The sequence below is a fragment of the Stigmatopora argus genome, chromosome 7 (assembly GCF_051989625.1).
Source record: "Stigmatopora argus isolate UIUO_Sarg chromosome 7, RoL_Sarg_1.0, whole genome shotgun sequence".
In the NCBI taxonomy this organism is placed as follows: Eukaryota; Metazoa; Chordata; class Actinopteri; order Syngnathiformes; family Syngnathidae; genus Stigmatopora; species Stigmatopora argus.
In genome coordinates, this window is record NC_135393.1 from 7,874,726 (window position 1) to 7,894,586 (window position 19,861).

Below are 19,861 nucleotides of genomic sequence, written 5' to 3' on the forward strand. Positions count from 1 at the left end.
CATTCCAAAGAAATGCATGGTAGGCTGATTGGACACTCTAAATTGCCCCTGGGTATGAGTGTGAGCGTGAATGGTTGTTTGGCTCCTTGTCCCCTGCGATTGGCTGGCTATCAATTCAGGGTGTCCCCCGCCTCTGTCATCTGGGATAGGTTCTAGCACTCCCCGCGACCCTACTGAGGATAAAGCGGTTCAGAAAATGAGATGAGAAAATACAGTATCCTACAGTTTCCTAGGGAGAAACATTTTTTTCTATTTTTTTCAATTGTCATGAGGGGTGAGTGGTTAGCGCGTCAGGCTCACAGTTCTGGGCTCCTGGGTTCGAATCCAGGTCAGTCCACCTGTAAGGAGTTTGCATCTTTTCCCTGGGCCGGTGTCGGTTTTCTCTGGGTACTTTGCTTTCCTTCCACATTCCCAAAAAATATGCATAGTAGGCTGGTTGGACACTCTAAATTCGTGCCCTGCGATTGGCTGGCCACCAATTCAGGGTGTCCCCCGGCTCGTGCCCGAAGTCAACTGGGATAGGCTCCAGCACCCCCGCGACCCATGTGGGGATAAAAAGGTTCAGAAAATGACATCAAAATCGGGATAAGAAGATACCCACCTCCGTATGTGCCCCCGCGACTAACTGCGTCCAGTTTAATCTACTGTTCTACACTGGTCAGCTGGGATAAACTCCAGCACCCCGCGATTTCTGATATAGTACACCCCCTCATCCCCCGAGTAAATAAGAAAGTAACATTCCAACTACAGCCTGGTCGCCCTCTTCCGGCAGATAGACGCCAATGGAAGGCAGTCACTAATGGGGCTCGTTTACAACAACGACCCTCCGTCCACTTCTTTATGGGAAAAAACCGCGTCTCCTCCCTCTTCTTGGCATCGTTCCCCACGGCCACGCCGTCGTCCAATTGAGCCAACACTTTCACTCTCGAACTGAGTGGGAACAGGACGTGTGTTTCGAGGAGTGCGTGTTCGTGGACGCTATTTAAAAGGAAAAAAACCTCTGGCATTCAATCCACTAGTGGAATTGAGGGAAAGACCCCCTTCCAACGGAGACGACATAGCGGACAAAGCATCCTCAATTCTACGATTTTTTCTCTATTTGCCTCCCAGCTCAGACTCCGTTTTGTCCGTCGTTTTTTTATTTTATTTTATTTTTAATAAGTCACCGTCAACAGTACCACGACAGACTGGCATACGTCGGATGAGGTCCAGCTCAGCCAAAACATCGGTCGACGTCAATCTTAATTAAGTTTTTATTTCAATACGTCAGCAGCCCAGACTGTCGGACTTCAGAGAAACTAAAAGAGAAGACTGCTGCCAAATTTTGGAACGTGCTTCCTTGGTGGGTGAGTGGTCTTTCGTCTCGTCTTCGGCCAATTACATAATAATTACTATTTTGCTAGCCAACGTCACTTAGCAACGAGCAGCGATGCTAGCAAGCCGAAAAATGGAAATACGCTTCTCTTCGTAAACGCTTACCCATGCATTTCCATGAGTGGCTTTCTGTTTTGATCTGAGTATTTTATTTACCTGGACCAAATCTTTTGCTGCTTTAACGAGGTATTGACCTCGAGGGGCTCTCTTAGCTTGCTAGCGAAGCGACGCCCCGGGGGCTCACGTTCTTTAGAAAGATTCTGTCACACTCGGTAGTTAATGGAAGATGGCAGCTTACATTGACAGACTCGACCTTGTGTGTAAGATTCCTCCGTGGTCAATTTTTCTGGTCAAATGTCAAAGAGCTTCGTGTCCATTCTTGTCTACGTGACGAAGCCCATTTGCATCATCATGTCACAGTGACCTATACTATGCACCAACTGGACAAAACATTAGATACACATCCACGTTATATCGGGTTACAATACGAGAGCTATATTAACAATTATACATTTTTATCAGGGCGGCCCGGTGGATTGAGTGGTTAGCACATCAGCCTCGCAGCTCTGGGGGTCCTGGGTTCAAATCCAGGGCGGTCCACCTGTGTGGAGTTTGCATGTTCTCCCCGGGCTCGGGTGGGTTTTCTCCGGGTACTCCGGTTTCCTCCCACATTCCAAAGACATGCATGGTAGGCTGATTTGACACTTTAAATTGCCCCTATGTATGAGTGTGAGTGTGGATGGTTGTTTGTCCCCTTGTGCCCGCCGATTGGCTGGCCACCAATTCAGGGTGTCCACCGACTCTGGCCCGAAGTCAGCTGGTATAGGCTCCAGCAGGGGTCCTGGGTTCAAATCCAGGTCGGTTCCCCTGTGTGGAGTTTCCATGTTCTCCTGCATGGGTTTTCTCCGGCCACCAATAAAGGGTGTCCCCCGTCTCTGGCCCGTAGTCGGCTGGGATAGGCTCCAGCACCCCCCGTGACCCTAGTGAGGATAAAGCGGTTCAGAAAATGAAATGGAGAAAAAAAGAAACATTTTCATCATTACAGGTAACTGCTAAGGACAAGAGGTCCTCGAGATACGATAAAGATTATCTCACAGTATTTCATGGTACAAAAATTATCAATACGTAGGTCAGGAAATCTATATACGATATTCTACAATACAGCTATTAAAAAGTAAAATAATATTTGTAAATGGAGGAGGTAACAATGTTGTTGCAATTTAGTCGCATGTACGTCAAAATATTTCATTGCAACATTTCTGTAAATAAAGTACCAATATTGCAACACTTGGGAACAAATGAGTGTCTTTGTTAACATGGACACTTTAGTGGAAAATTACGGTAGCAACCCGTTGTTTTATATATATACACACATACACACACACATATATATATATATATATATATATATATATATATATATATATATATATATATACACATATATATACATATATATATATACATACATATATATGAAGAATATCAGTAACCTTTTGGGATAGAAAATATTGCAAGATATTAACATATCAATTCATTTTCATGCCACTATAAAAGAGTCGACTGTATTTTGCTTAAAGTCAGCAGACGATAACCCATGACCCTAATGAGGACAATCACTATAAAAATGGAATTATGGCGCATCTGTCAAATGGAATGCATCGGTTTCCCAATTTGTGCAATTATCTGTATTATTTCTTGGCAGTAAATATATGCTATACGTATTTCCCCATTGAGTGTCAAGCCCATAATGCATTTTATCATTGGTTACCCCAGCTTACCCCAGCAGGCACACCTTGGAGTGGCAAACAACCACTCACACTCACATTCAGTCAAGTCTTCGACTAACCTACCATGTATGTTTTTAGAATGTGTTGGGAATCTCGGGTACGTGGAGAGCAGGATGGAGTGAGCATGCTAACTTATAAAAGTTAAAAAGGTTTACTTCATCCTACTTTAGTTTGTCGTTTGCTTTTTTTGCAAGTATGACTATTTTACCCCTTATTGAATTTCTTTTGTTTTCTTTTTCTTTTTAAATGGTGTACCTGTTTTAAGTAGACACAAAATGTCAAAATGATTAAAATGAAAAAAAAGTGAGTAACTTGACTTCATTGTATTTGTTAATTACATTTTTGGTAGCGCAGTTGGGCCAGCATCTATAAACTATGGATATGCGTTCTATGCCACAATCCTATATACTGGCCCTGGGTTATTTAGCATTCATTGTTTGAAAAGATACAATTTTCAGTACTGCTCCTGAGGTGAATTAAACCCTATTGTGCAAACATACTTAATTTTGCTTCTTGCAATTATATTAATTGTGTATAGGCAAATAATTTGTTATTGAAAACCAGTCCCTATCAGTCCACAAGCCCAATCTCAAACAATACTCCAGCCCCAGTTTCTGTTTCTTCCACTTTTTTAACCATTAAAATCAAACATATTTTAGCATTTGCGTGGACCAAAGGTCAGTGCTTCAGCCTGTATCCCTTGTGAAACATGTGGAGGGAGGGAGACACCATATTACATAACCACTGATGGGTGTAACTTCGCGCATAAGACATGAATTCAACAATATCAATTTATTATTGCATAATATTACAGCCTGTGTTCCTCAAAATGAATTATGGTAAAGTTTCAAGAAATGAAATCTTGCAAGCGGTTGTGGAAAATGATTAGGACTTGGATTGCTTGTCACTAATTAAATCATTAATCTCCTAGCATTACAGTGTATTAGTCTAAACAGGTAGTTTCTGAAGGAATCACTTAAGTGCCACATAGTGTCTCAGGTAGGTGCTGCTGCTCCTCAGAGCACGCTCTGTTTTTAGCAGACTTCTGCAAATGTTTGCTCTGGTATGTTGAGAGTAGCTGTAAAGCACTTGAGTGTTGCAGCATATTTTTATATGATTCATTTGATAACCATTTGCCAATAATTCCTAAATATAGCTTTAGTATTTTGTCTTCCTCCAATATCGCAGAAATTGTAGACAAGCAGGGGCCTGGCTTCGCCGGTCTCACCTGCTAGTTAAGAACCAAAAGAATTGTTGCGCTATTAAAAAAATTATCTTGAAAAATGGGCTTCAGGCTTAACAAATAAAACATTGAGTTTACACAGTTAGAGAAGGTGAAGAAATGCAATCACTCATCCATTAGGATCTGACAACCGTTTCTGGCCACCATAAAAAAATTCAACTCTCTATGTTGCACGGTTTGGACAAACGTAGCGAGAGAATCTTAACATACACACACTCCCACACCCATAAATCACACTTTATAAGGATTATTATAGACCAGATATCGCCGCGATAATCGAACAACCACAAAGCCATCATGTTTTCTTGTCTATACAATATCAAAAAGTATGTATTAAATGTCACATAGTTATATCCATGTGTAAATACTGAAATATATTGATATTTAAATACAATCTATATATAATAAATGTGTAAATACTTTAAGTACTGAACTCACAATGGCAATAACTCTTCTCCGTTTGATTTTAATGCAAAAAAAGATGATGATAGACCTGTGCAGTGCGATGAAGGTGAAGTGAAGATGATGAAAAGGAAGATTTGCTGCACAGGTTATTTTAGTCAGGTAATGCTTCTTTGTCAGATTTCAGAGGCATCCAAGGGGAAGCAGGCACATGGTGATGGGGAGTTGTGACTGCTGTTTCTTTTTGTGATCAAATGGTTTTGTACAAGGATATCACACCTGCTTCTTCTTCCTCACTCCCCGATTTCATTTTTGCGACGGGATTCTCATCAGTTTGGCGGGTTGAGTGTTTTGCGAGCACGACTCTCATAATGTCTGAGAAGCCTAGCTAGCCTAGCCAAGCCAGCTTCATGGCCTTATCTATGGCTGAGTGATGAACCTTTTCAGGCTTAAATTTCTCACAATCATTTGATCACAAATTTTTCCATCTAGAAATTATGGTCTTTTCCTTCATATTAAAGGCATTCTTCTAATTTGGCTGACCATTCTTCTTCAGGTCTTCTTCAAGGAGTTTCAGCTTGAATTTCGATATTTTATGAACATTTTTTGATTTTGATACTTGTTTATATGATCAAGATCATTCAAGGGGGACTTTCCGCTTATCCCCTCAGGCATACAAAATACACTTCACTTCCCATTGTTCCTCTAAGAACAATCAGCAACATCCTCATTGTACGCTGAGATAAATCAAGTAATTTCAACAAGACTTTATCGGAATTTCTATTAATCTTCAATTACAATCAAGGCTAGTAAAGTCAACAGGAAAAGCAAAAATTCTTTAGTGCAGGGTTTCTTTGTTATCGCAAAAGAGAAGCTTCTTTCCTTTTTTTTCAAGACTTAGGAACTTTAGCTATACAGTGGTACCCCGACATACGAGCACCTTGACATACGAGCATTTCGAGATACGAGTAAAATTTCGAGCAAAGTCTTAAACTATATATCATAACCATTATTTTGGCCTGATCATCAAGAACTAGACCAGAGTTACCATTTGTCCACTGTGTTTGGTAGGGGAACATTGCTCTGCTATCTGTGAGCTCTTATATATCCAAAGTCAGAAGGGATAGGCACCAGTATACCCGTGACTTGAATCAACATAAGCGTTATAGAAGCTAAATGGATGGAGCTCCATTTTAGCATCAGTAACCTAAGCTGTAACCATAAATTCTGTATGTGCATTTAACGTTTCATGCTGTTCTATATCCAGAGTCTGTTGCATTATGTAGCTAACTTTGACTTAGGTTGAAATCTACCCTATATTTTTCCATTATTTATTGGCAATAACTGCAAACCTATTAGCAAAATTCATGGTGTTAGTCCTATGTTTTTCAATTTCTTTGGGACATGAAATTATTACAAAAAAATATAAATAACATAATAAATGAATAAAATAAAACATGAATGAAAAGACGACAATTAATATTGCGACCATTCAGACATGTTTACCTCATTGATTCATCTTATGCAGTATGAATATGCTATGTCACACACAGCAAAAAGGTTGAGCACAAGTGTGCTGTCATGCTTGTGCTAACCCCAAATTCTATACAGTATTCTTTGGCTGGGGCACCTTATACTCAGGGGAGAATTATGGTATATACCCTTCATTTGAAATAGGAAGAATATGCTTTTTGTTATTTACCTAAATGCCTGTTTTGCTCATCACACCAGCAGGAGATTCTTAGAGCTTCTTATAATTCTCAATGTTCCTAAAGGACTTTTACTCACCGTAAATGAAACCACACTATTAAACTATGGACGCAGTGAGGTAGCGGTTAATGCTGACTCTATTGTAGATGAATAATAAGACAGCAAACTCCCTTGACTGTATTATCATGCTTCCCAGAAAGCTTTCTTGTTATTTAAGTTAATGTTGAAACACCATGGATTGTAGAGGTATGGCAATTTCACAATAATGCCTGGAATGATTCAGCATATTGTACGTTTGAAGTTATATCACTCAGTTATTGTTTGCCAATGTGGTTTGTCCCAAATTACAAAGATTAGGAATTACAGATCATTCCATTGCATAACCTTACAGTTGACACATACCTACTAACCTACTATATGAGATATATTTTTTCCCATACTTTCCCTATGTAGTTAAATCCTTGGAGGAACGGCATGATTGATGGTCAATACTTTACTCAATTGTGAACTGTTTTATATTCTTAACCTTTATTCCTTGTTAGTTTAGTCTAACATTTGTGATGTTCCTGGTCCTGGTCCTGAGAATAACCTGCAAGTATGTACAACAACATTAGATGGTAGGCTCACTGAGAAAAGGATTAAGTTTGGAATTATTTTGTTGATTTCTTCTTTTTCAGTAGCAGATAAAACCAAAATGAATTAACAAGAATGAAAAGATTTGATTTTGCTTGAAATCAAATCAAAACCTTGAATTGATAATAGGAAAGCGGGGATCTAGTCTTTTCGCAGTAAAGTCTTAAACCAATAATTGATGAGGAAAGATACAGTAAGTAACATGACTTGTGTGTAGGAGTGACCAACGATCACTACCCCCCTTCCACCTCCCCCAAAGTAAAAGCAGCTGAGAGACAGCTGTACGTGTCAGTACCTCTTGTTTGTGTCAGCTTGTATTACAATTAGAGGCCACAATGGAGTTTTGGTTCTTTGGAGTAGGTTCAAGCATTTAGAAGTTTAATAGCCTCTTTGCCAGTTTTAATGTCAGGTCATGTGAGGCCGACGGTCCTCACAGTTCTGGCATCCAACGTCAACCCCAGAATTGTGAGGTCGATGCGCTGACCACTTCTCCACCAAATCTTAAGTCATTCTTGCCTCTATTGGTTGCAAATAAATACAACATGCTTTTTGCCTCAACTCATCAAATCTCTCTTCATTTTTAAATTACAAACTGGCCATTGGCTTTTGTTTTGTCTCCTGCGCTAATTCTGGAGATTTCACATAAACAGTGGGACCCGCTGCATATTTCCTCATTCTGTCCCTGAGGCCCTGGTCTTTGGTCCAGCCCTAAAGCGTATTAGGTTTCAGAAAGCTAATGGTTCTCTTGGCTAGTTGTGGAAAATTCCACTTCTTAGAGTCACTGCTTCTGAGCACAACTCTTTTGGGCTAGGTGGAAGCATCAGCTGTGATTGAAACGATATTTCTTTTGCAATCTAATTTTTCAGTTTTGGAAAATTACTAATTCAGAACATATTTCTGTTCAGTCCTCAAATCCAAATAGAAAAATATACGTTATAAGTTATTTTTGTGGCAATGGGTGTTCATGTAGAGTCTTAAGGGAGCCTTTAAAAAGTTGGCTGAAAGGTGAGGTGTTCATTGTGTAGAGGTCTTAAGTTGTCATCCTGCACAATGTATTGCGTAGCACAGTAAGGTACACAAAGTTGGTTTAGTTTCAACCTGACATCAGTCTCATGTTTGATACAATTCTAGTTCCGCATTTGAGTCTTGTGTAGCTATATTCAGACACTTAGTGGAAACAAATGAAGTGGTCATTACAAGAAAACTTTGTCAGATGTGCTGCCATAGCCAGTATGTACATATATACCGATATTTTTTTTTCCAACAACACTAAATCTTGGAAATTATATTAAATGAGTATTGGAGTCCTAACTGGATGTAATTTTTTTGTCTAGTCTTATCCAACACAAGTTCAATCCATGAATTCCACCTGCACAAGTACCACACTCACCAGTCCATTGCACTGACTTGGTGCAATGGAATTAGGCCTCTTAAGGCGCCTTTGTGGTAGTCGTCATCGGGGCCGAGAAACTGGGAGGCGTCCTTCAACACTTTATTTTCATAAAACCACACCGTAGAAGCATGTTCCAGGTCCATTGTGTTTTATTTTGTACTTGTGTGTCTCATTCTGGCCTTTACCAATCACGTATTCCAGAAAAATACCTTATCAACAGCTTGCAACTCATCTCTTGGTACATAATATGAATGAGGACTAAATTTCTCAGGTTTGTTTCAATGCATTTGCTACGTATTTGTGGTGGGAGTCTTTTATATCTAAAAACCTGTGGAATTTATTTATGGCAAGAATTAGAAGTCTGGATAAGGGTGGCGTGATGTACTCAGAGATGGTTGGCTTTGGCAGTTTTATATGTACTGTAAGGTTTACGTTTCACGCTCATAAATGCTTACCCTGAAATGGCAATGTCAAACATAGCAACAAAGATTTATTACCACTTTTTGAGGTATAAGATCACTGACCTAGTAAACCATCATCATCATATTTTATGAAAGTAATTGCCCACTCACTCACGCAGAAACACATACAAACACACATTTCGCCGCTAACTCATATCAGCCATGTTACTGTTTTGCTTGTTCGGTAGCCACTGCGGAATGTACAATTTAAATAGGTGACTATTCACATAGTAACATAGTTTAGAGCATTCAGAATGGCAAAAAGCTTGAATTAATACTTGTATTTGTAAGTATAAATGTATAATCTGTTCTTTCTAAATCTGGCAAAAGGCTAGACAAACAATTCAAAGGGAAGCAAGTCCAGCCAGGAAACAGTAATCCATACAATTGTAGTAATGTTGTTACTCATCTTTCAAGGTTTTCAATGTCTATTTATTCTTCTTTGGTGACTATAGATGGGTTTGGGGTTAGGGTTTATGCTCAATTTTGACTTTGTGCACTATTGTTGGTTTTACCTCTGAGCAGACTGACCTAGTTTTCAAGGCATGACTTATATTTTATGGCGAATTCAAGTCCAAGTAATTTGAGCTGTTGTAGTGGTGCATTTTTTGAATTTCCCTTGCCTCACTGTCCCTTTGCTCCACGGTGATCATGGCAGCCATTCTTTTGGAATTTCTTTATTTGAAATTGTGCTTAATTTACACATCAGTGCAAATCTTCCTGAAGGATACGTACAAATGTGAAACATACTCTTTTAACAAGCACAGCAAATGGTAGGTTTAGTACAATTCTATATTTTCAGCAATAAATTATACCCTTTCCTGAGTGTACCATTAATAATCTGTACCCCCTTGTCAAAACAAACAACTAGTTTACATTTCATAATGTTAGGCTCACCAAACCTTCCTGTGTCATGATGTTTGCCAACAGGGTGGTTTCAAATTACATCCGCAAGGAGCAAACACAATTTATTCTTGTGTTGTGGTTTACTTTTCTCTGGTGACGTGGACACTTCCAATCATGTCTTTTTCCTAGCTACTTGACTGCAACCACCTTTGTTGTATTTTCAGCCTTTTTTGTGTTGCATACTTTTGCAACGTGGGTAAACTAGGCATCATTTTACCACCCTAACAAGAGAGCATGGTATGCCGTCAATTTATTATTTATGTCATTCTTCATCATTCCATCCACTTTTGTTGTCATATACACTTATCTTGCTGTCATTTAACCACAGCAGGACAGTCTTTATAAATATTTTAATTTAATGAATATACTGATTTGAGACAGCGTGCTAAAAGTGTGTTAGCCAAGTCTGCATTGGGGTTATGATTCCAAGACACTTCATTTTTGTCAGTGTGCCTCGCTGGTTTTACATGCACCTTGTGATTGACATATAGCTGTCAAAGGGACACCCATCTTATCCAAATTCTGATGTAATATTTGTAGAGACCATGTGCAGCACTTGCACCTTGTCCAGTCTTTCAATAAACAATATTGGATAAACAAATGTCCCCGTTCACTACTGTACAGTTTTTTACAACCTGAAATGAAGAATATTTCTGTCACATAAAAAACACCTTCAGGGTCCTTTAAGATCCTCTTACTAGTTTTGCTTTTTTTGTTGTTTGACTTTTAGTTTGTTGGTCTGTGATGCGTGAACAGTATGCGTTGTTTTCCAACATGTCTGATTTTGTTTTCTCTCCCTTTCCAGAACACTCATGACCTCCAATTTTTCAAAGAAGATTCATGATGCCTAATATAGGATTCCAGAACCTTCCCCTTAATATCTACATTGTTGTGTTTGGAACTGCTGTCTTTGTCTTCATCCTCAGCCTCCTCTTCTGCTGTTACTTAATAAGGTAAGCAGTAGCACTGTTACACCTTTTTTTATTGGTCTGGCGAACTCAACATTGTGGACTGTATGCCCCCTGGCCTCGTTCCTTTACACAGCAAAATACAAAAAAAATACATTTATTTTTAGGGAAGCAAATATTGCAAAATGGTCAGCTTTAGCAACCGTAAGGCCAACCACCTCCACAGATATTGCAACATACAACACTATACAAGACTGTTAGTTTTTCCTGATCTAGGTTTCATCGATCAATAAAGTGATATAATACAAGTTCCACTGAGTGTGCTATCCAACTTTGTACATACCAAATTGATATGAATTTCCAGATTTGTTAAACCCTATAACTTTTTCAGTCTTACAGAGCACTAGATCAAAGGCAATATTTAGCAAAGACATTGAAAATTGATGTTTGGGAGTTTACTACATGAATTATGTATAGCTCTATGATGATATCTGCTTTTTAAATTTCTCTTCAAATATGGCATTACTGACTTTGGAGATGCATATTATTTCAACAGCACAGTTTTGAGAGCCACAGTGAGTTCAATAGGTATATTTGAACACCCTGCTATAATGCAAGTTCCCCCACTTAGAAATAATGGAGGGGTATGAAATTTTCATTGTAGCTGTGAGGGAGATCATTTGAAAAGAAAAATCCAGAAACCGCTGTATGATTTTTTAACAATTTATTTGTGGGGTACAGTTGCAAATATGTATTTGAACACCTGTATCATCTAAATTCTGACCTTCAAAGACCTGTTAGTCTGCCTTTAAAAGTTCACTTCAACTAAGAATTTACTGTCTAAATCATGAAAATTGTAGCGCGATGCATCAAATGGTTTATTCCGAATCAATTTTTACTTTTCACAACTTTTCCAACACAGTATCTACTGTACTTGACGTGGCACACCTTGGTATTGTTGCTTTTTCATTAACAAAAAACAGACAGGAATGACATTCACCTACAACTGTGATTGGGGCTACTACTTATACTGTATCTGTGTGTAAATCCTTTTTTTATCATTTGTTTTGGTCGTAAAACTAACTAATAAATGGGACTTTACTGCTCTGTGGAAATAGACAACCCCCATGGGAATATCTCGCTCAACCTCGTCCTTGACCCTCTGGAGTCTCTGCATCTTTACCTGCTGATCCCCTTTTATAAAATTAAAAAATGTCAGTTTCTCTCCAAGACTGTGCTGCTTGTTTTACAGATCCCTCTCACTCTGCTGCGAGAGGTTAAGATTACTTGTAATGGAGGTAAATCTTACAAACCTACGAATTTCTTTTAACTTTCGCTCATCCTTCCCCCTTGTCCTCCTTGTCTGTTGTTATTCTCATAGCCTACATAAGCTCTACCTGTTCTCATCTCACTCAGATATTTTTATTTGGTAGTGTTAATCCAGATCCAAACCAATTATTTTGAGTAAAACTGTAGGTTCTGCCCCTTTGCTTGCATTAATTAGGATTTTTTTTGCTGTTCCTACATATGAAAAACTGAATTCCGGTTGCAATGCATTTTTATGAGCGCAAACAGTGAACACTAGTTAGATTTTCACTTAAATGGTAATTGGTTAATCCAGTGCCAGTAATTCAATGATGAGTCCCATGACTGCAAGTGCAGTCATGTAAGACAATTCCAACACAAACAATCTCTTCAACTGCCCTGTCATGGTTTTAAGATCTCGCGTAAAATGTAGCACCTCTATGATTGCCTTGATTGTCATGAGGCAGGTATTTTATTATGAGCAACAATTCAATTAGGTTTTTTTCTGTTCTTTTTTTCCAGGATCTCTGTATGAATTCTGTAGTAATGACGTGGCGAATGTAGCGGCAGCTCACTAATCAAAAAGATGTTTTGTCTTTACCTCTCCCTAGGTTACGGCACCAAGCGCACAAAGAGCTCTATGCATACAAACAAGTAAGCATTAATGTCACTTGCAAACAGTACACTGTGCTAATGAATAATGTGGAAAACAATAAAAAATGAAAAATTCTGCTAAGTCAAGCTCGAACATCCACCACAGTTGAGCTTGTATTAAACCGTAATTAAAGGAATGCTTCGCAAGAAGTTCAGCAGTCATCAGCATGTGCTCTGACAAGACCGTGCGAGTTGATGGCAATGAATGGCTTTCCGTGTGTAGCCAAAAAAGTGTTCATGGCCTAATTTTCTTCAAGATTCCAGAAAGCTAGCAGATGGTAAATTGTAGATTCGGTTTAATGAATGTAGTGCACAGTTAGAGAACGTTAGCTTCCCCAAAATGTGTTTCCCAGTGCATTGACTCCATTGTTTCGGTCTCTAACTCTCAATGTTAACCAGAAAATATCTTATGAAGCAGAAATGCGTGTACACTTCATTTCACCAGTGTGAAAGTGTCTATTAACGCCAAGTCAACATAACCACCTAAAATGGCAGGAAATAGCTTATTTTACACCCAATTTTGCTCCATGTGTTAATTGCAAGCTATTTTTGGATCATGGTGAACAATCCTAACTGTATCATTAATATTTAATGGTGGGTGGTTGAATTTGTGAGTAAATTACAAATATCACAATGTGAATTTTTATACAGATATTCTTTTAAATATGCCAGGATGTTTCCTGTCCTGTAAAGCTCTCTGTTTTGAGTTTTTATTTTATTTTACTTTGTGGATTATCCTGCTCACATCCCCAGAGCGATCGAAACAACACATCCTGCTTTGATGAAGTTCACCTTTATTTTTTAACTACAGTTAATACTTTAATACATCTAATTTATATAATTTCTTTACCACTTCATAGTGACTAATGTTTTATTATTGCCTGTATATTCTTTCAGGTCATTCAGAAAGAAAAGGTGAAAGAGTTAAATTTGCATGAGGTGAGTTCTTCTTTTCTTGTTCATGTTTGTACATTAGAGAACACAATATCTTAAACATACTATCTTTAGTGTACGATTAAATGTATGACCTCATCTAAAACAAGTCCAAATTTTATTTTTGCACTTAACAATGTGTTCAATATTAATTACAGCAAACAAATGCTCTGTTGTAGAGGTAAGATCGACCCGAAAAAATCCGACCCGACCCAGCCCACGGGTCCAAAAACCCGGACCGAACCTGAAGAATTAACTTCATTTGCAGGCCCGAACCCGAAGCAAACCCGAAATTATGGCGCGTTGTCTGTTTTATCCAAAATTCCAGATTATTTATTTTATAACAGGTATTCCTTAGTTTAGTATCCACACATCATTTTAGTATACATTTTTAAAAACATATTTATTTATTTTTAAAAGTCAGCGGGAGAGACTTTTACTTACATCGTATTAGTATAGTACACTTTTCTTTCAGTGAGAGAGAAGCTCGGCCCGACCTGACCCGAACCCGAAGTAATGATTGACATTTTAGACCCGACCCGACCCAAAATTCGGGATCGGGCTCAAGATCTTACCTCTACTCTGTTGTAACATTCACCCACTGTGGTCCTTCAAGGCACCTATTCAGTCTGTTTATTTGATATAATTGCCATTCTTCATGGATATACTGTACAATGTTTAATCTACCTAAGATTCTCAGATATTATGTGTTCATCTGCACTTGGTCATTGTGGATGCACTTTATTTGCCTTAGTGTGTCCAACTGTCACTACAAGCTTCAGGCGTTTTATGTTTATCGCAAACAGAGAGAAGGTATTTGACAGTGTCATGTGAATTACCTCACTGACAGAGACAACAGCCTTAGGCAACGTTACAAACAACCATGAAGCTGAATTTGTTGTTAACAATTTTCTTTTTTTTGTGTAACCAGTGACTGTTTATTATGGGACATAGTAGTATAAAATCTCGTTTTCATCATTCATTTCATCTGTAGGCTATTGCAAACCTATTTGATTATCTTAAATTACTTAATTAGCAATTGGTAGATTCGTATGTTGTTGTTTTGCACATCTTTTGTTGCAGATGTCGTGATGAGATAACCTAGTGTTTTTTAACACTGTTTCTAATGAATGGTTGTTCCCCATTGTCTCACTGTAATTAGAGTGAAACATTCATTGATTCAACTTCCATACCGCGCATCCTCGTAAGGTTTGTAGGGGGTGCTGGAGCCTATCCCAGCTGACATCGGGCGAAAGCCACACTACACCCTAGACTGCCCGCCAGTCAGCTGTAGGGCACACAGAAAGACAGACGACTATTCACACTCACAATCATACCGTCACCAGCGGGAATCGATCCCGTGCTTGCCTGCACCGAAATCAGGCGAGTGAACCCCTACACCAAGAGGCAGTCAGACTGAAACATTTGAATGACAAATGATCCGGCTGAGTTGTATGTTGTTGGAAATGTAAACTTTTACGTGTGAAGAGTGGTTCGAACGTTCACCTCAAATTGAGAATTCCCACCTTCCTGTGTGGTGTTTGCATCTTCTCCCCATGCCTGCGTGGGCTTTCTAAAGATTCTCCAGCTTCCTCCTACATCCCATAAACATGTTTAGTAGGCTGATTGACCAATCCAAATTGTGGGTAGGTATGAGTGTATGCTCAAATGGTTGTTGGTCTCATGAGGTTGGCTGGCAACTACGGGGTGTCCCCCTTACTGACCAAAACTGGCTGGGCTAGGTCCCAGCATCCCCTGTAACCCTTGTGAGGATAAGCAGATCAAAAAGATGAATGAACTTTCACTTGTCTTTTAAAAAAAATGTATTGCCCTCGACTGTTCTCAGGTGTCGCGTTTGTTTTCCACTTGACCTCGGGAGGATTTCTTTCCACTATTTTATCCAGCCAAACGAGAGCGTGCAAAGCTGTTTCATGTCCTCTGAAAAGAATGTGTCTAAATAAAATAAAAAAGTTGCTTTCTCTCTTGCAGATATGCGCCGTGTGTTTGGAGGAGTTCAAACAGAAAGACGAGCTGGGGATTTGTCCATGCAAACACGCATTTCATAGGAAGTAAGTGAGGGCTTTGTTGATTCTTCATGCAGATGTACAGGGAAGGGCACATGGATATATGCAGTTCTCTTACAAAGCTTAAGAATCCCCCGTAAGGACTGAACTGCTTCAAAAACATCGATTTATGGGTGCATACCAGTGAGGAAGAAACAAGTGAATGATTAATTTCTTCTACAAACTATAACTTGCACTTGGAACACTACATGCCCAATTGACAGAGCTAACTTTGCCCGTTGTACACGTAAACGGACACACTCAAAGCCTGCGCCCTTTCAACGCAGTTGTTTATATCAGCATGACACCTCCTTTGGCCTACTTTCTTTCCACTTGCTTCTAGACTGATCGCCACTGACTGTAAGTGCGTGTGCTTGCCAGCTCTTTTGTGATGCCACCACAGATGGATATCAGTGATGTTTAGAAGATAAAAATGCCTATGATGAATAGTAGCAGAATAATAAACGCAAAGGGAAACAGGTTTTACAGATAAACAGTAACGGACAGGATGTTATCGTATGTCACATGTTTATGCTGGAGAGATAGTTAATGATGAATTGTGGCTCTTTATAGACGGAAATGTTTCAAATATGGGGTTGGTGAGTTGACGGCTGCCAAATAATTAAATTAAATAAGATTTTCATGTGCATAAATTCCTATAAAAACAGATAACAATCCTGTTGACTCATTCCAACTATTTTCAATACACAGTCTAATGGTGCACTCTTCCCCAAATAGTAGCAAAACAATAACATGTGTAAATAGAACAAAATACAATGTAAAAAAAACAGTGAATTTATGGTAAATTACTGACATCTAAGGTTACCAGGTTGGCCTGGCAGTCCTCACTATTGGTTTTTGCCGTGACCGGACCTTTCGTCAAAAGACGTTTGGTAGAACGGACGTTTGGTAGAATGGATGTTTGGTCGCCAGGTTCGCTCGCTGTCAAATTATGACAGAGAGTTTACTGTTGATATTTTGATATTAGATATTTAGATATTAAACTCTCTCTCTCATGATTATAATTTTGAGAGCTGGTTTCAACAGTAACAACCCGGCGACCAAACGTCCGTTCTACCAAACGTCCGTTCTACCAAACGTACGTTCTACCAAACGTCCGGTCGACCAAACGTCCGGTCGACCAAACGTCCGGTCGACCAAACGTCTTTCGACGAAACGTCCGAGTACCGGTTTTTGCATGTTCTCCCCAGCCCTGCGTGGGTTTTCTTTGGGTACTCTGGTTTCCTCTCACATCCCAAAAACATGCAGAGTAGGTTGGCTGAACACCCTAAATGCTCCCGATGTATCTGTGAGCTTTAATGATTATCCATCTCCCTGTGCCTTGCAATTGGCTGGGTTGGCTCTATTTGCCCCGCCTCCACCCTGACTTTCAGCTGCAGCTAAAAGGAACCTATCGAGGGTTGTTTGCTTTTGTTTTCCCTTCAAAATATTCCGAAAATGATGCACACAAATGTCCTCACAATAGGATAATGCACGACCACTTGCCAACGAGTAGTAGTAAATACTCCTCTCGTATTATCGAACAAGCTCCTCCGCGATTCTGCACTGACTAACAGGAAAAAAAACACTGAAAAGAATGCAACGCTTCGACGAGTGCTCGTAGAGACATTACACGAGGGAGTTGTGACGGGAAAGACAGTGCCCATGATGTTCTTATGAGCAGCCTTTCGCGTCTTTACTCGTATCTCAAATTGCTCGTGTGGCGGGGCACTCGTAAGTCGAGGTATTACTGTAGTTCAATTTGATTTTACATATCCTTTCCCTCCTTGTTCTAGATGCCTGATCAAATGGCTGGAGGTGAGGAAAGTGTGCCCACTTTGCAATATGCCCGTCTTACAGCTTGCCCAGCAGGCGGGTACTACGGAACCTCCAGTGCCAAGCCAGCAGCCTCTTCCCGGTATTGAGAACCTGGTCTAATGAACCTGGAGCCAACATGATGGTGACGCTTTAAAAATACACACACACAAACATGATACACATGATACATGGCTGTACAGGTCCAATTCATTCTGACTCTGTGGACCCACCTGATGGAAAAGCAACACATTTCTTCATCACACTTGGAATAATTATTATCTGGATTAATCTTTTTCTTCCTTCATGGACATGGAAAGAAAGATGATGCGGTTCACGACCAAAGCATTTTTTTCGCCGTGGACCCCAGCTAAAGAACATAACGACAGCATATATGGCAGTACGCTAAATACTCAGTTTTTTTTATTTTTTATTTTGTTCTTATTTTTGTTCTATTTAACAAGCACTTTACAAAAAGTTAAAACCTAATTTCTTGCCATTATAGTAGCAAGGATGTTTTATATTTTGATTCTCGACCATTACTTCCATGTTCAGCATAAAGTCTCAGATGTTTTCCTTTTTTTATTGACAAACTTAGACCAGAATCACGTATTTTAAAGGGACAAACTATTACAGTGTATACATGCATTTTATTGCTTTGCACACACACACATGCTTTGAAGGAAGCTCAAAGGATACTTGAATCCAATTCTTTTAAATGAAAGGATAACGTAATGCCAAACCTTCTTACTAATCATTATCATTATAATGTGAGAGTTAAGTATTATTCTGTCTGTCTTGAGAAGTGTTTCACAAAAAATATTTGTATCTTTCCTCACTTCATGGATATGCAGTGAAAGAGGCTTGCAAATGTACTTAACCGCAGAGTATCGACCGTCTATCATATTCATTGGTAAGGGTATTTGTAAAAATGTTTAGGCGGTATGGAAAATGAATCACTTTATAGTGTAATAATGTCAGAATACAAAACATTGTTTTATTTAGATCATGAAGGAAACAACCGTCCTTAAACATAGAAACACTAGGTCACGTACTATGAATATTTAAAACAGTACTCGGACATATCCGACTAAAAAAATACTGTTACTTGCATGACTGAGACTCTTTGTCATTCACCCAAAATGTGTTAAGGAAGCACAAAAATGTATTAGGATATGCCAATTCAAGTGTATTCAAGGATAATTTATGAAGATATTAATATGATTCGAGAGCACTTGCTGAGGAAGTTGTCACATGCTCGAGTCAGAACTCACTGGATGTATTGAAGCAGCATTTCCATTCACACGCACAGGTTGCATCATTCTAGCATTTACGCTTCTCACTCTTTTTGGTTTTGTTTGTTTTGGACCATGAGCCCTGCTTTATGTTTGGTTTTTGTGTCCCTGGTTATGAGCTGCTACAGAAAAAAAATGCTGATCATTTTTGCAAGCAGCAAATATTATTATTATTCTAACATAAAGGCACAAATAGTAAGACCCCAAATGTTAAAATGTCAAAGAAAAAGTCGTGAAAAAACATCTGGAGTTTCAATGGATAACTCTCACTTAATTTCTTTTTGTTCCTGATAATATTATAATTCTAACGAATGACACAAAAAATACTTGACTTAAAAAACTGAAAAAGTATTTCAATGCAAATGGGCCCATTTGAAAATGATTAACAAAAAAACGTGTTGAATTGAAATTTGCATTTTCGGTTCATTTTTATATGGGTTCTGCGGGTTTCATTTATAGTGAGAACAGAACCAGCGCAGCAACCGACACAAATTCCTCACAATTTTGGTTTACCCCACCCCCAAGAAAGTGAGTTAAGCAGATAGATGACCTAAGAAGCTTACCTTATGCGCCATTGATAGTGTTCTGTGAGTAGCATGTTGTGACTGACATGCAGTTATGTACAAACCTCCGAGCTTGTTTTCATCAAGAATTGTTTTTTTCTTCCCATCGCAGATTGTTTGGTTCCTGACTTTGACAAATACTAACCACATAAAAGACATACGTGAAGTAGCTACACGCACTTACGATGGCATGTTGTTGTTTTTGAAGAAATGTCTTGTTTGCGATAAACATGCACCAAAACATCACAATACATTTGCATACATTTCACTGTTCTTTGGTCATTGGGATTTTTCACAGAGTAAATGACGGATTGTGCCTTCAATTGATCAAACTGTAGTCTCCCCCGGTTGCGCATTAATGATAAAAGAAATGTGTAATTTCATGCCATGTTTAAAATCTTCCAAGGACCCAA

At 39.0% G+C, this 19,861-nt stretch overlaps 1 protein-coding gene across 1 annotated transcript; it reads left to right on the plus strand.

Annotated features, from left to right (window-relative positions):
- Positions 1-773: 773 nt before the first annotated feature.
- On the plus strand, positions 774-18,889 carry rnf24 (ring finger protein 24). The gene is made up of 6 exons (XM_077605603.1): positions 774-1,346; positions 10,718-10,865; positions 12,737-12,779; positions 13,677-13,718; positions 15,702-15,781; positions 17,572-18,889. Exons 2-6 carry the CDS (start codon positions 10,753-10,755, stop codon positions 17,711-17,713), a joined length of 420 nt encoding a protein of 139 aa, XP_077461729.1. The 5' UTR covers positions 774-1,346; positions 10,718-10,752; the 3' UTR covers positions 17,714-18,889.
- Positions 18,890-19,861: the final 972 nt, after the last annotated feature.

Coding starts and splice junctions, on each gene's coding strand:
- rnf24 (XM_077605603.1), top strand. CDS start 10,753: ATGATGCCTAATATAGGATTCCAGAACCTTCCCCTTAATATCTACATT. Junction 10,866..12,736: donor TTCTGCTGTTACTTAATAAG/GTAAGCAGTAGC, acceptor ACCTCTCCCTAG/GTTACGGCACCAAGCGCACA. Junction 13,719..15,701: donor AAGAGTTAAATTTGCATGAG/GTGAGTTCTTCT, acceptor TCTCTCTTGCAG/ATATGCGCCGTGTGTTTGGA.